This window comes from Heloderma suspectum, chromosome 3 (assembly GCF_057233095.1).
Source record: "Heloderma suspectum isolate Gila_16-S chromosome 3, 16-S_ref, whole genome shotgun sequence".
NCBI classification, from domain to species: domain Eukaryota; kingdom Metazoa; phylum Chordata; class Lepidosauria; order Squamata; family Helodermatidae; genus Heloderma; species Heloderma suspectum.
In genome coordinates, this window is record NC_139460.1 from 42,685,278 (window position 1) to 42,698,452 (window position 13,175).

At 44.6% G+C, this 13,175-nt stretch overlaps 1 protein-coding gene across 1 annotated transcript in view; it reads right to left on the reverse strand.

Annotated features, from left to right (window-relative positions):
* Positions 1-1,944: 1,944 nt before the first annotated feature.
* UPK1B (uroplakin 1B) overlaps positions 1,945-13,175 on the reverse strand; it is a 32,682-nt gene continuing 21,451 nt past the window's right edge. The window contains exons 4-8 of the mRNA XM_084841667.1: positions 12,966-13,040; positions 12,262-12,384; positions 8,653-8,832; positions 6,995-7,078; positions 1,945-3,640 (exon numbers count right to left, since the gene is read on the reverse strand). Coding sequence (XP_084697793.1) covers positions 3,590-3,640; positions 6,995-7,078; positions 8,653-8,832; positions 12,262-12,384; positions 12,966-13,040 — 513 coding nt within the window. The 3' untranslated portion in view covers positions 1,945-3,589. The remainder of the gene's footprint in view (positions 3,641-6,994; positions 7,079-8,652; positions 8,833-12,261; positions 12,385-12,965; positions 13,041-13,175) is intronic.

Below are 13,175 nucleotides of genomic sequence, written 5' to 3' on the forward strand. Positions count from 1 at the left end.
TTCCTGGAGGAGAAGGCTATCGGCCACTAGTTCTGATAGCAATATGCAGCCTCCAGCATCAGAGGCAGTATGCCTATGTACACCAGTTGTTGGGGAACAGGGGTGGGAGGGAGCTATTGCACTCATGGCCTCCTTGTGGGTTTCCCGTGGGCAGCTGTGTGAATAGAATGTGGGACTAGATGGACCCTTGGTCTGATCCAGCATGGCTCTTCTTTTTATGTTCTTAGGTGCCCATGAGCAGGATCGAAGTGATCACAGGCCTGCACTACATCAATTGAAATCTACATAGGTTTTATAAGAAAACATCCATATGCAGAAGTTAGTAAGAATCCAGTATCCTGCTCACTGATCCTTTATGGAAAATATGGATGAGCAACCCACGAGTGCTCCCATGGTGGAAAACATGACATCAGAACCAAGAGCTTAATGAGCACATCAGCTTGCCTGTGCCTGAAAGAACCAAGGGACGAGGGCTGATTGCTTACAAATGCGGCCCAGAAGCCACAGCTTGCCTCCATAGAGGGTTGCAGCAGTCTGATTCAGTGGTCTGAAACTTTGGCGGGTTTAAGTGCTGGCCATTTGTCTCTAAAACTGTCAAGGGCATCGTGAGCTTACATACAAAGGAGGAGCTTTGCAGATCTCTAGCTAAGCCTCTGTTGGCTGGGGAATGCTGGGCATTGTAGGACTTCTTTCTGTCTAAAGATGCATAGGATGGCACCCTTCATCTACTAGCTCCTACCTTTTACTGTATCTGCCACTCCAATATTGACCTACTTTGCACTAGAATCCTCCGTAACACAGCACACAGAGAGAAGAGGAAGCTTGTATGGCAATAAAAGGCTGGAATGAGAACTCCAAGAGCAGGAAAACTGGACTGAGCAGTACAGAACTCCTGGTAAGCCTGTCTGGTAGCATTTCGCCATCCGTCCATTCTTCAGCTATGTACGCAGAAAGGTAACCATTACAAACAGTAATTCTTGTTTCTCTGCTCTCTTTGGGGAAAGGGTGATGACTCTGCTTTTTAAAAAGCAGCGGTACTAAGCCTAGTAAATTACTTCCAGGAAGTAACCAATTGCCCCCACTTTAGATTAAGATGATTGGCAGTCCAATCCTAAACATTTATGCTCTTCTGTTTGCAATGCCAAAATAATACCCTCCACATAGATTTCAGTTAGAAACAGACCAAATGTTAGCAGGACACTGTGGGCAACACACACATTACAGAATAGACCCCACACAGAGGTCAGAATGGGAACTGATCCATGATTTTCATACTATGCAGACATGGCTGTTAGGAGGTAGCTAGAGGTTTTTCACTCCATGCTAAAATGGTAGCAAAGTAGTTCTTCAGCTGTGGTCCATGTCTAGTATTTTGGGTTGAGCACATGCCTTATATGTAGAAGGTCCCGGGTTCAATTCCTGGCATCTCCAATTACAAGATCAGATAGCAGTTGGTGGGAAAGACCTCTGCCTAAGACTCTGAAAAGCCACCCCCAGTTTGATTAGATGACCTTTTGTTCTCTTCCAGTTTGGTAATCTATATAGCCAAATGATTCTTCATTCCTGGAATGATCTGGGTGAAACATTTCAAAAAAACAAAAACAAAACCTGATCACTGCTATGGTACCAAATTCCACAGTGTCATGAAAGATATTCCAATAAAAAATGGAACTGTTGCAAAGTTGTCCAGATAACCTCCTAGTCAGAACCCCAGCAACATTACCACGGAGGACTAATAGCAAAATCCAGTTATGCAGAACCACCAGCCCATACTTAGCAGTTTAGTCAAAGACCACACCACCTGTTTAACTGGTTGAAGAAGTCTAGTACAGCCTTTTCCTCAGCAGTTAAGAAAACAGCTCATGATGTTGCTCAGAGATGAGAAGGCGGGGTTAAGAAAAAAGGGTTCATACATACCAAGGGAAAGTTATGAAGAGAGAGAGAGAAAGAAAAGAGGGGCTCTTTATTAAAAACGAAAATATCTTCCCAGTGTTTCCAGCAGTAGACTAGAGGTGCCCTCTAAACAGCCAAATCCTTGTTAAATCCCAAGTAATATAAATAGCTCCTTAGGTTTTCATGTACCACATGAGTCTTGCCCTAGACATAATATTCCATTTATAGTTAATGAATCTGCAAGTCAAATTTCTAGTAAGTGGGCAGGGTTGTGTCTTGATATATCAACTTTATCATGCTATACAAGGGATTGGGTTCTGGAGCTAGAGAATCCCACTGTGGAAGGATACTATTACTTTCACCATAAAAACTGAAGTCACGGATGTTTCTTTGGCATTATCTAGCCAGTTTGTCCTTGAAGGTTCCCCTCCAACTTAAAAACTTTTATTCATTCCAGTCCTTCAGCTTTAGAAAACCAGAAGTGCAACTAGACACTAGAATATACGATCAAAATTCTTGGGTCACATCTGAGACAACGCTCCAGTTGTCCTAAAGATTCACTTTTTAAACTCCACTTTATTATTATTAAAGACTTGAAGAAAAACAAAATATACAGGTACTCTGAAACAGAGCAGTGGTAAGTTCTTAGAGCTTAACATGTGGGAAAAACGGTTTTCATCTTAAAACACTTCTGTACAAGGAACACAACAGCACAAAAAAGGCACACAATTTGATGTATGGGCCAGTTTAAAAATATTCTTTGTATAACCAGTTGGCTAGCTGCCCTCATGTTCAATCAGCCTCCCGTCATGGGAGTTGTAGCCCAGCTTTGGATGGCACCAGGTAGGAAAAGGATGCATTACATTAAGGAGCATGAGCTTCTAGTGAATTCTAGTAACAGGATATATTTAAGTCACGAGGAGAAGAAAATGTTGAACATGACCATTCATTTAATAGATTTGCAAATACAGTTCTTCTATTGCTAAAAAACAGATCTCTCCTAAGCAGGTGATTTAGAAATATTACCATGGGCTGGCCAGACAAAGTACCACAGGAAAAGGTGTGTATTGTGTGTGCATACCAGTGACAAGGTGAAACAGGTAGCTATGCATACAGTGTCACACATGTAGTTCACTGATCACTGCAGCAAACAGACTAACCCAATTTAATATTCAAAGCCAAATTCAGTTCCTAGACAACGTTGTTTCTGGTCTTATGCATGTAAGCAGATGACTGGTCCATTAAAATAGTTCAGATATTGCAATGGAAATAAGAGCCGACACATGCTCACAAAGCAGAGGGAAATGATAATTTCAGTAATACTTGATGGAGTGTTACATCTTGAAACATACTTGCTCCAGACAAGTGACTTCAAATTGGTTGATGTATTTGGAGCCATTTCCTTCTCTATTACTACCTCTGGGCACAGCATATTCATCCAATGGTGTTTAACACACCAGCGTTTTCAGATCACAGAGCAGACTAAGGGAACAACATATTTCTCCCCTTGCAGGTATTATACCTGCTATGTTTGAGATGAGTGGAGGGAGAAAAGAGCACTGTGCAGATGAGAAGGAAGGATTAAGGAGAGATTTTCAGAACTTCGAGACAGGAAAATATTTTACACAGACATCACATTACCAAAATAAAAATAAAAATGACTCCAACAAGGGCAGGTTGACAGGACACTGCTTCTTTAATATTCAATTCTGCTCCAGTAGAACATGGTACAAAGAAGGACCCACGTCTGAAAGGGGAAAAAAGAGAAAGAGTTCAAAAATCTGTCATTGCTGCATCTTGCCCAGGTTTTCCACCTCAAAACTCCACCAACCAGAAGGGTAGCTTGACAGGTCACTGCTACAAACAACATAATTACCAGAGTGCAATTAACTCTGGGAGGTTTATACTAGGCTCAGCTCAAAGAGTCTCCATTTCCTACATGATGTTTTGCCATCATGGAGAAATACAAGTGAATGCCATTTTGCTAGAATTAAAAACTTATACAGATTTAACAACCAACCAAAACCAGGAAAATGTTCACAACCAGACTAAATTCACCACGGCTCACAAGTCTTTCTTCCAAAATCAAGGTGGATTTCAAAAAACCAGTTAACCTTAAATTTATCCCTCCATTATTTCCTTTTTAAAGTACTGTTTGTCTCTAAGGAGACAATTATTTGCTCCCTGGACCAGTTACTTGCAATTAGGAGAATTAGGCAGGTTCTGTCTAGTCTGCACCAAAAATAATCAGATTGAACTGGTTCTGAACACCCTCCAGATGTTTATGCAACATTATCTGGGTCCTGGACTGGTCCTATTGTGGGAGCAAGCCTCTCTTGAAGCCCACCTTCCCAAAATTTACCCAGATGTAGCAATAACCACAGGGAGAACTCACAGCAGGTTCCACAGTAAGACTTTCATTAGGTCTATAAGAACATCAGAAGAGCTGTGCTGGATCAGACCAAAGGTCCATGTAGTCCAGCATTCTGTTCACACAGTGTCTAAACAGCTGCCCACAGGAAACCCACAAGCAGAACATGAGTGCAACAGCACCCTCCTGCCCATGTTCCTCAGCAACTGGCTACATAGGCATACTGCCTCTGATACTGGAGGTAACATACAGCCATCAGGACCTGTAGCCATTGAAAGCCTTCTCCTCCAGGAATCTGTGCGAGTCTGTCCACTGTACAAGTAGATGTGAAAGCATCCAGGACCTTGAGACACCTAAGAAAATGCTGTTCCCATGGTTCTCAACATCCCATGGCAGCATCTAGAGCTGTTCCCATGGTTCTCAACATCCCATGGCATCATCTAGATAAAAAGTTAAGGGCCACCTTCCCTTGGAGGTGTCAAGGGCCACATTCCCTTGGAGGCTAATTGGTTGGGGTCACATGCCAGCAGTGGGTAGGACCACCAATCCTTTCTCTTTCTGCCACCCCATTTTCTCTCTCCCCCTCTTCCTCCCTCCCCAACAGGCTGGAGTGATACACTGACCTTATCAGAGGTGTGAACTGATCAGTTACAGAGGGCTTTTGAAATTAGCCCAAAGGCTGCAGGTTGCCCACCCCTAGCCAAGGGCCAAATGGAGCCCTACAGTGGTGCCCACCACGACCCCCCCCCATCTTATGGTACATTTGGGGAAGGGAAGGAGTGTTGGAGAGGGATTTGGTCCCCTTTTTAAACCTATCTGTGCCATCTGTTCAACGTGGCATCTGAGCCCATTCATTTTCAGCCCCCACCATATCTCTGCTTAGGTTACTTAGCAATTCAGTTCTGTAGTATATATGGACTCCTCAGAGTCAATAGCAGTTATCTCCACCACAAGAAGCATAACAGCAGCATATCAACAACCTTTTTCCAACAGTTAGGTCATCTTCCCAAAGGCCAAAACAAAAATGGGCCAGGGAATGTATATCAGATGAGATGCCCGCCCATCATCCCTTTCCTTCTAGAGCGAGGGTGGGGAGAAGAGAGTGTGGTGGGAGAAGGGAAGTGGAGGCAGAGTGCTTCCCTCTCTGTGCTTTGCCTTCCCACCATCAATTGTTCACAGTTCCCTACCCTGCAATGTAGTTGAGAGAGAAAGAGAGAGAGAGAGAGAGAGAGAGAGAGAATATCAAACTTGCCATGAAGTTTGGGGTTCAGTTTCCTGCCCAGCCCTGGCCTCCCCAATCCAATTGGCTCTCTGGAACACTTCAAGGTCTGTCATTTAGGTGATGTGTATATGCCATGTTTGTCTACATGCCTTTGATTAGTCGATAACCAGTCTTCCTGCTTTTATTCACATTCTTTTTGTTGTCTCCCTAGAGGTCATTTTGCATTTACACTGGTGCTTGTTGTACTGGTTTAGGCACTGTGCAGGCATTGCAAGTGTCCTGGAAGGACTGTCCAAACAAACTGAGTATTGCAAACAAGTTTCCCCAGATGCAAAAGGCTTATCTGACCTTAGCTGGCTCAAAAAACTAAGCTTATAAGACTGGTCCCAGAATGCTTGAGGAAAGAGTGTAGGTGTTCTTCTAGCAGCTATTCTCAACCAATCGGGCTATATTATTTGCCTAGGTTTTGCTAATATCCATGCAACATGAGTTATACACCACCAGTGTACAGAGTTATATAAGCAAAAAATTGGTCTCACCCAGAAGTAGCTTACAATCCAAACTTTAAAAAGTGGGAGGGGAAAAGGCAGGATTAACAAGAGATGAATGCACATAAAATACTGTTATAAGTACATTGCCTTTGTTTCAGTAGGAAATGAGGCTAAAGGGTTAACTTGCCTTCTCTGAGCTGTTGTGTCTGTGCAGGGCGGGGGTGGGGTGGGGTGGGGAATTATTCTGGTAATAGTCATTTATATAGAGCCAGCATGGTGTAGTGGCAGGAGGGTTGGACTGGGAGTCGGGAAATCCAGGTTCTAGTCCCCACTTGGCCATGGAAGCTCACTGGGTGACTTTGGGCCAGCCACAGACTCTCAGCCCTGCCCACCTCACAGGGTTGTTGTTGTGAGGATAAAATGGAGAGGAGGAGGATTATGTACACTGCCTTGGGTTCCTTAAGGAGGAAAAAAGGCAGGATATAAATGTAATAATAAATAATATAGATTAAGGTAGAATAGAGTCAAATAGCTAAACTAGAAACTGCAAGTCTAGTAACAAGGGAACATCATCATCTTTATGTACTTCAAACGTTGCCTTCAAAATAGTATGTAAGTGTAAACCCTTCACAGATTGTCACATCATCATGATCAGTATTACAACAAATATTTAGCTCCAAGCAGTTTAAACTTCCTTAAGAGGCTCTAAAGAAATGAAATATGAATATACAAAGACTTTGAAGCAAAAGGCAAACCCAGAAGCTAAAGCTTACTTAGCAAAAATAATCTGATGCTTGTCATATCAGTGCAGGAAGCTGCGGCTTTGAAAACATCCAAATGTCAAGAAACTTTATTTTTGAAAGGGAAAAAAGAGAGAAAGACTCATAAACAAACCATAGCCCCTGATTCTGTTCCATTCTAAACCAGAAGAATCCCAATCGGAAGGGGACAAACTAAAGCCCCCGAACCCCACCAGAAATCCAACATGTAAAAAATTAAGTCTTAATAGATACTCACAGTCCAGCAGAGAATGGCAAACCCAAACCAGGCAACACCCCAAGCATGTCTGTTCATTGGGCCAGCAATGGTTTCATAGCAGCCCTGAAGAATCAGAAAACAGGCGTAAGAATAAGAAAACAGGCAACCGGGTAACATAGTTCAAGACATCTCAAGCCTTCATTTGACTTTAAAGAGTTTGCCTGGTGACTCCCAAGTTAGTTAACCACTTCAAATATCCAGCCTTCTGGACTGGAACAAGAACTCAGGCAACCTAAAATCTGCAAAATGCTTTCAGCACCCACCTTGTCACTCACAACAACATAATGTATAGCCATCTGCACAGCATATCCCAGCTTCTGTATATACCAGGATGATCATCAAGGTTGAAGTGATGCAACTACCTATGCTGGACAGAAGCCTGTCTTTGATTCTTTCTTCAACCAGGAGAATGACTTGGTCACAAAATCAGAATCCGCTGATGTGGCAAGTTACCTGCTAGCCCCCAAACACCTGGCACTCAAGTGCTACTTCTCAAATATAAAGGGAGAAGTGAGACCTGTAACAAAATATTGCAGTGTGGTGTGCTCCAGTTCAAAGTTCAGACAGCCAACTATGTCTTCTGTCACCATACTCTATTCTATCCTCCTGATTTTCCATCTCCTTGCCCCCCAAACACTCAGCATTCTGTGGCCACTTGCATGTTTAGTCCTCATTGTTTTGGGCTCCCCTTCCCTTAGCCTTCCCCCCCAGATATATTGTACTTCTACAAACTTTGGGATTCCCCCAAACCTGCTATGGCACTTCCCTCTTGACAATGACTGGTTCACACATCATGATAAGCCACCATGGGTTCATAAACCTGCGGGGCTTTGCAGCGTGCAACGGCTGCCATTTTGAATCTGCAAGCCACAGTGCATGTGCACCATGGTTTGTCATGTCGGGTGAACCCGGGTAGTGTGGGTTATCTTGTTTAACCCTCAGATAACCCTAGAACAACCTTGCATAACCCACTCTGCCTGGGTTCACATGACACAACAAGCCGTGGCATGCCCATCGTGGCTTGTATATTCAAAATGGCAGCCAGCACACATTGCAAAGCCCCACGGGTTAATTAACCCATGGTGGCTTGTCATGATGTGCGAACAGGCTCAAAAAGTCTTGTGGCACTTTAAAAGGCTAACAAATTAGTTATGGCATGATCAGATGCAATCTGAGGAAGGGGAGTCTAGTCAACAAAAGATTATGCCATAATCAATTTGTTAGTCTTCAAGGTGCCACAAAACTGTGCGGGGGGTTGTTTTTTTTTAAACTCCACTAGTCTCAAATTTTTAAAAAAATTAATGAAGCAACATGGTTCTGATGATATCTTAGATCACATTGACTAGCACCCATGAAGAAGCCACCTGCCACTCTTCTCAGTTCCCTTTGTTGAGCTGGAATCACAGAAATTAATATTATGTTTCTGAACAATCTTTGTGTGGAGCACCATTTGTCTTTGAAGGAAAACCTAGTGGGGGAGCAGGAAGAGAAAGAGACAAGCAACCATTCCTGAGCTCAGGGCCTCAGCCTTTGACAACACTGTTAGGTTTCAGCAGGCCACTGAAACACTCCAGAGAGGAAGAATTTAGATAAGCATTTTAATTACTGCAAAAACAAGATCAAGAAGAAATTCTTACTGTGTTGTGGTAAAAGCCAGACACCCCCAATTTGCAACCATCCGAGTTAATTGGTATTCCTAGGGTATCCATGACACAGCACTGATTTGGCCAGGGAAAATCTGCATCGTTGTTCACGGTCCTAAAAATGGAGGTATACATCTGCCAGTCTGTTGGGCCATTCACACCACAGCATTTATCCTGAGTTTAGAAGGGGGAGAGGTTGTTTGTTAGGATTACAATGATTAAGCAGCTACTTGGTCATTTAACAAACTGGAAATTTGTTGTGAAGGAAAGAAATGTGATCCAATGTGGGACAGGCTTGCATGCAGTTATAGCTGGCATCTCCCATGTTCTACAAATAGTGAAACTACTAGAATATTGCTGGAATGGAGTAGTACTAGACAGAATGTGGAGATCACTTCAATGGGTGCTTTATATTAAGGTTGCCCCTGATAGGTGAATTTACAGGAAGTTACCACTTGGAATCATATTGCTGGAAACAAAATAAGTGTAATAGCCTGTTGCACTCAAGAAGCTTCCCAAGTCTTGGATCAAACCAAAACCATTCAAAATCCCATTTATTTCAGTGGGACTCACATGGAAGGTGATGGTTAAGGGAAGAGTGATAAACTGATGACCTAAACCAGGAGAAGCAACCTTATGCCCTCCAGATGTTTGGAGTACAACGCCAAGGCCACTGTCCTAGGGATGTCAGAGAATTCCGTGACGGATCTCGGTGAGGCCGAATGCCAGTGCATTCGGCCCCCCGAAATCCGTCGCGGAATGAAGCCCACGCCCCCCCAACCCACGAAAGGTGCGCAGGACGAAGTCCCCACCGCCCCCATCCATGAAAGGTGCGAGAAACGGAGCACTTACCTACTCCTGTCCGCGCTGCTTTGCGAATGGCGGCTGTCCTGTAGCCGCCATTCGCTTCCTCCTCTCAATAGCTGCAATAGGCTACGTAAATACTTACGTAGCCTATCACGGCTAACGCAGGGACGCCATTTGCGTCCCTGCGGAGGCTGTGATAGGCTACATAAATACTGCAGGGGGAAAAACCCCAGCAAACGCAAATGGCGGCAGCTACCGCCATTTGTGTACGCTGGGGTATTTCCCCCCCCTGCCGTGATAGGCTACATAAATACTTACGTAGCCTATCACGGCAGGGGGGGGAAACCCCAGCGTATGCAAATGGCGGTGGCTACCGCCATTTGCGTATGCTGGGGTTTTTCTCTCTGCCATGGTAGGCTAGGTAAATATTTACGTAGCCTATCACGGCTCAATACAGGGACACAAATGGCAGCAGCTACGACAGCCGCCATTTGCATCCCTGTAGGGCTGCCCAGCGGCCGGATGTCTGGCTGCAGGTGGCCGGTCAAGGATTCTGGGGTGAGGGACGGAGCGCCTCCCCCCCACCGCGGATGCCCCTGCGCGGAGCCAGGTAAGGGATTCGTACATCCCTACACTGTCCATGCTGGCTGGTAGGGATGTACGAAAGTTCCGCCACGGATCTCAGGGAGGCCGAATGCCAGCTCATTCGGCCCCCCAAAATTGGTGGCGGAACGGCCCGCCCCACCGCCCCCCCCCGGGACGGGACTTACCTGGGGCAAATCTTCCTGGCAGCGGCGGCTCCGGCGGTGGTTCGGCGGCGGCAGCCGGTCTTCCGACCTCCTGCCGCTGCCATTTCCAAGTTAAAAAACAACAACAACGCGATAGGCTACGTAAAGATTTACATAGCCTATCACGGCTAAATTTTAAAAAAACACCGTGATAGGCTACGTAAATGTTTATGTAGCCTATCACGGCTGATTAAAACAAAAACAAAAAAACGCGCGTACGCAAATGGCGGCGCCCATGGGCGCCGCCATTTGCGTTCCTTATTTTGGCACGTCTTAGCCTACGTAAACATTTATGTAGACTAAGACAGTGAAAATAAGGGGAATGCAAATAGCATAGTTCTCCTTATTTTCGCTGTCTTAGTCTACGTAAATGTTTACATAGACTAAGATGTGCCAAAATAAGGAACGCAAATGGCGGCGCCCATGGGCGCTGCCATTTGCGTACACGTGTTTGTTTTTGTTTTTTTTTAATTAGCCGTGATAGGCTACGTAAACATTTACGTAGCCTATCACAGCTGACTGCAGGGACACAAACGGTGGCGGCTACGGCTGCCGCCATTTGCATCCCTGCTAGCCAGCGGCCAGATGTCCGGCTGCTGGCGGAGCCGGCCGGCGGCTCCACAGAATCGCTGCGGAGCACAGCCGGCCGGCCAGGATTCCGGGGGGGGGGAGGAACGAAGCGCCTCCCCCCCCGGTGAGGATTCCGGGGGGAGGGACGGAATGCCTTCCCCCCAACCATCAGCATAATCCCCGAAAGGTAAGTGATTTTTGTACATCCCTACTGGCTGGGTCTTATGAGACCTGTAGTCCAAAACATCTGAAGGGCACCAGGTTGCCTACCCTTGACCTAGGTTATCCCCAACTATTCTATCAGGTTTATCTCATACGTGTATGGAAAGCCTTTGCTAGATCACATAGCTCTAAGCAAACTTCGAATCTTGCACAGCTCTAAGCAAAAGGATAAGTAGGGACAGCAATTCAAGATCTCAAGGAGACTTAATTAGAGGTGGAATTTCATGTTGCCTACTCCAAGCCATTTACAGCCCAATTCTAATCCTCTGAATGTTTATGTCCAAGCAAATTCCTGTGAGTTCAGTTGGGTTACGTGTGCTAATATTGCAGCTTCAGACTACTGCAGCTACTGCTGCTCTAAACAATGTCATGATCATTTCATATTACTACTGTACCAATGTTCATGTATATATCTGAACAGAGTCAGAGTATATACAAACATTACTCACCTAACATAAGGGTAAAAGCCATCACTATAAAGACGATGAATGTAAGCATGGAAGTGAAGATATTTGAGAGTCGACAGTATTGAAAGATGTGGCTATGCTGCCCATTCTCAAAAAAGGGGGCTATGTCAAACCTCTTTCAGCCCAAATTCAATTTCAGATAAGCTGGGGGCTGCATTCCAGTGGTGGTAGTGGTGGGTTGAGGGTAAAAGGTGGTGGGGCAAAGGACAAAAAGGAGCAGGGCAAAATACCAGCATATTTTAGCTTAAAGCTCTTACAGCCAGTAATTTAAGCCTTAGGAGAGGCAATACAACCTTTTAGGAAGGGGGGAAAAAACTGTGCAAATGCCAGGAAACCACCAAATGATTGGCGGTTGGGAGAAAGGGGGTGGGGCCAGTGGAAGGAGGCATGGCCATCTAGGGAACCCCAGCAGGCTGGACTGAGACCCCAAACAGGCCTGAGGTTAAACACCTGAGATTTTTTTAAGTGGATGCCACAGCAGGCAACATAGAAGTAGGGATAAACAATTCACTAAACAGTCGACCAAAAGCCTTTCAAGGAGCCAAGACTTTTTGCAATTAAGTAGTCAAGAGCAATTTATTATTTAAATTCACCTAAAACAAGTTCCAGAAGGAACTTGTTCATTTCAAAGAGGAGACAGTGTACATGAAAGAGCACTATGGAATCTTGAAATATATAGTAAAGCAGTCTCAGTGCCAGAGAGAATTAGGGTCACTCCATAGCCCCACGCTAAATACAATCATAATTACCTGCAACATGAGACGATTCCATGTCCTAGAGACACCAGCAATCTTCCAGTTGTCGTCACTGTTTACTGGTTCTGGATCCTGGTATTTTTCCAGCATTTGTTTCAAGAAGAGATTGGGCGTGAGCTGCGTGGGAGTGAGAGAGAGGAGAAGAAATACAAGCGTTAAGCAGATTCCTTTCTGGAGAAGACTCTAGATAGGACAGAAGCCTACATTCCTGACACCATCCCGCACATGTTGATATGGTGTTTAAAATTAGTTATAGCTACATTCTTCCATCCAGTACAAAGTGGTAAATAATTTACACAAAACCCCATCAATACCCCTAGCCAAAGTTTGGCAGGAGACTACTTCATGGGGAAAGTACAAAGAAAATTGTGACTGGCTGGCCTTTCATGGCTTCTTCTGAGCAAGGGACTGCCCAACCCTTTGTTTGCAAGTGACCAACATCCTAAAGTGATAACTCCAAGTTTCTTTGGTCTACAAAACCTATTGATTCCCTTGTTGACTGGCAAGAAGCTTTCCTTTTGATTGGGATATAACAAAAAATCCAAACCCTGCAAATATCCCAGTCAGCCATCATCTTCATTTCTGATTAAAGCCTTGAGCCCTTTTCAGATCTGTGTCTTATATCCTTTCAACAGCAAAGCTGAAGCTGAGAACATGTGAGCGAAAAGACCAAGCAACAAGAATGACAGACTACTTACAAAGTCTCGATGCACGGCTGCTGTGATGCTAGAGGCAACTTCAAAGGCAAAGACAATCATCATCAGGATGATATACTAAAACAAAACAAAAGACACAGGCAGACTTAGCTCTCAGATTTGGATCCACAAGAAAAACAGAAACAAGTGACTCCTGAACAGTGGTCCAGCTAGGTAATTTTAGACCTGGATGTAATGGCCTTATGGAGGGAT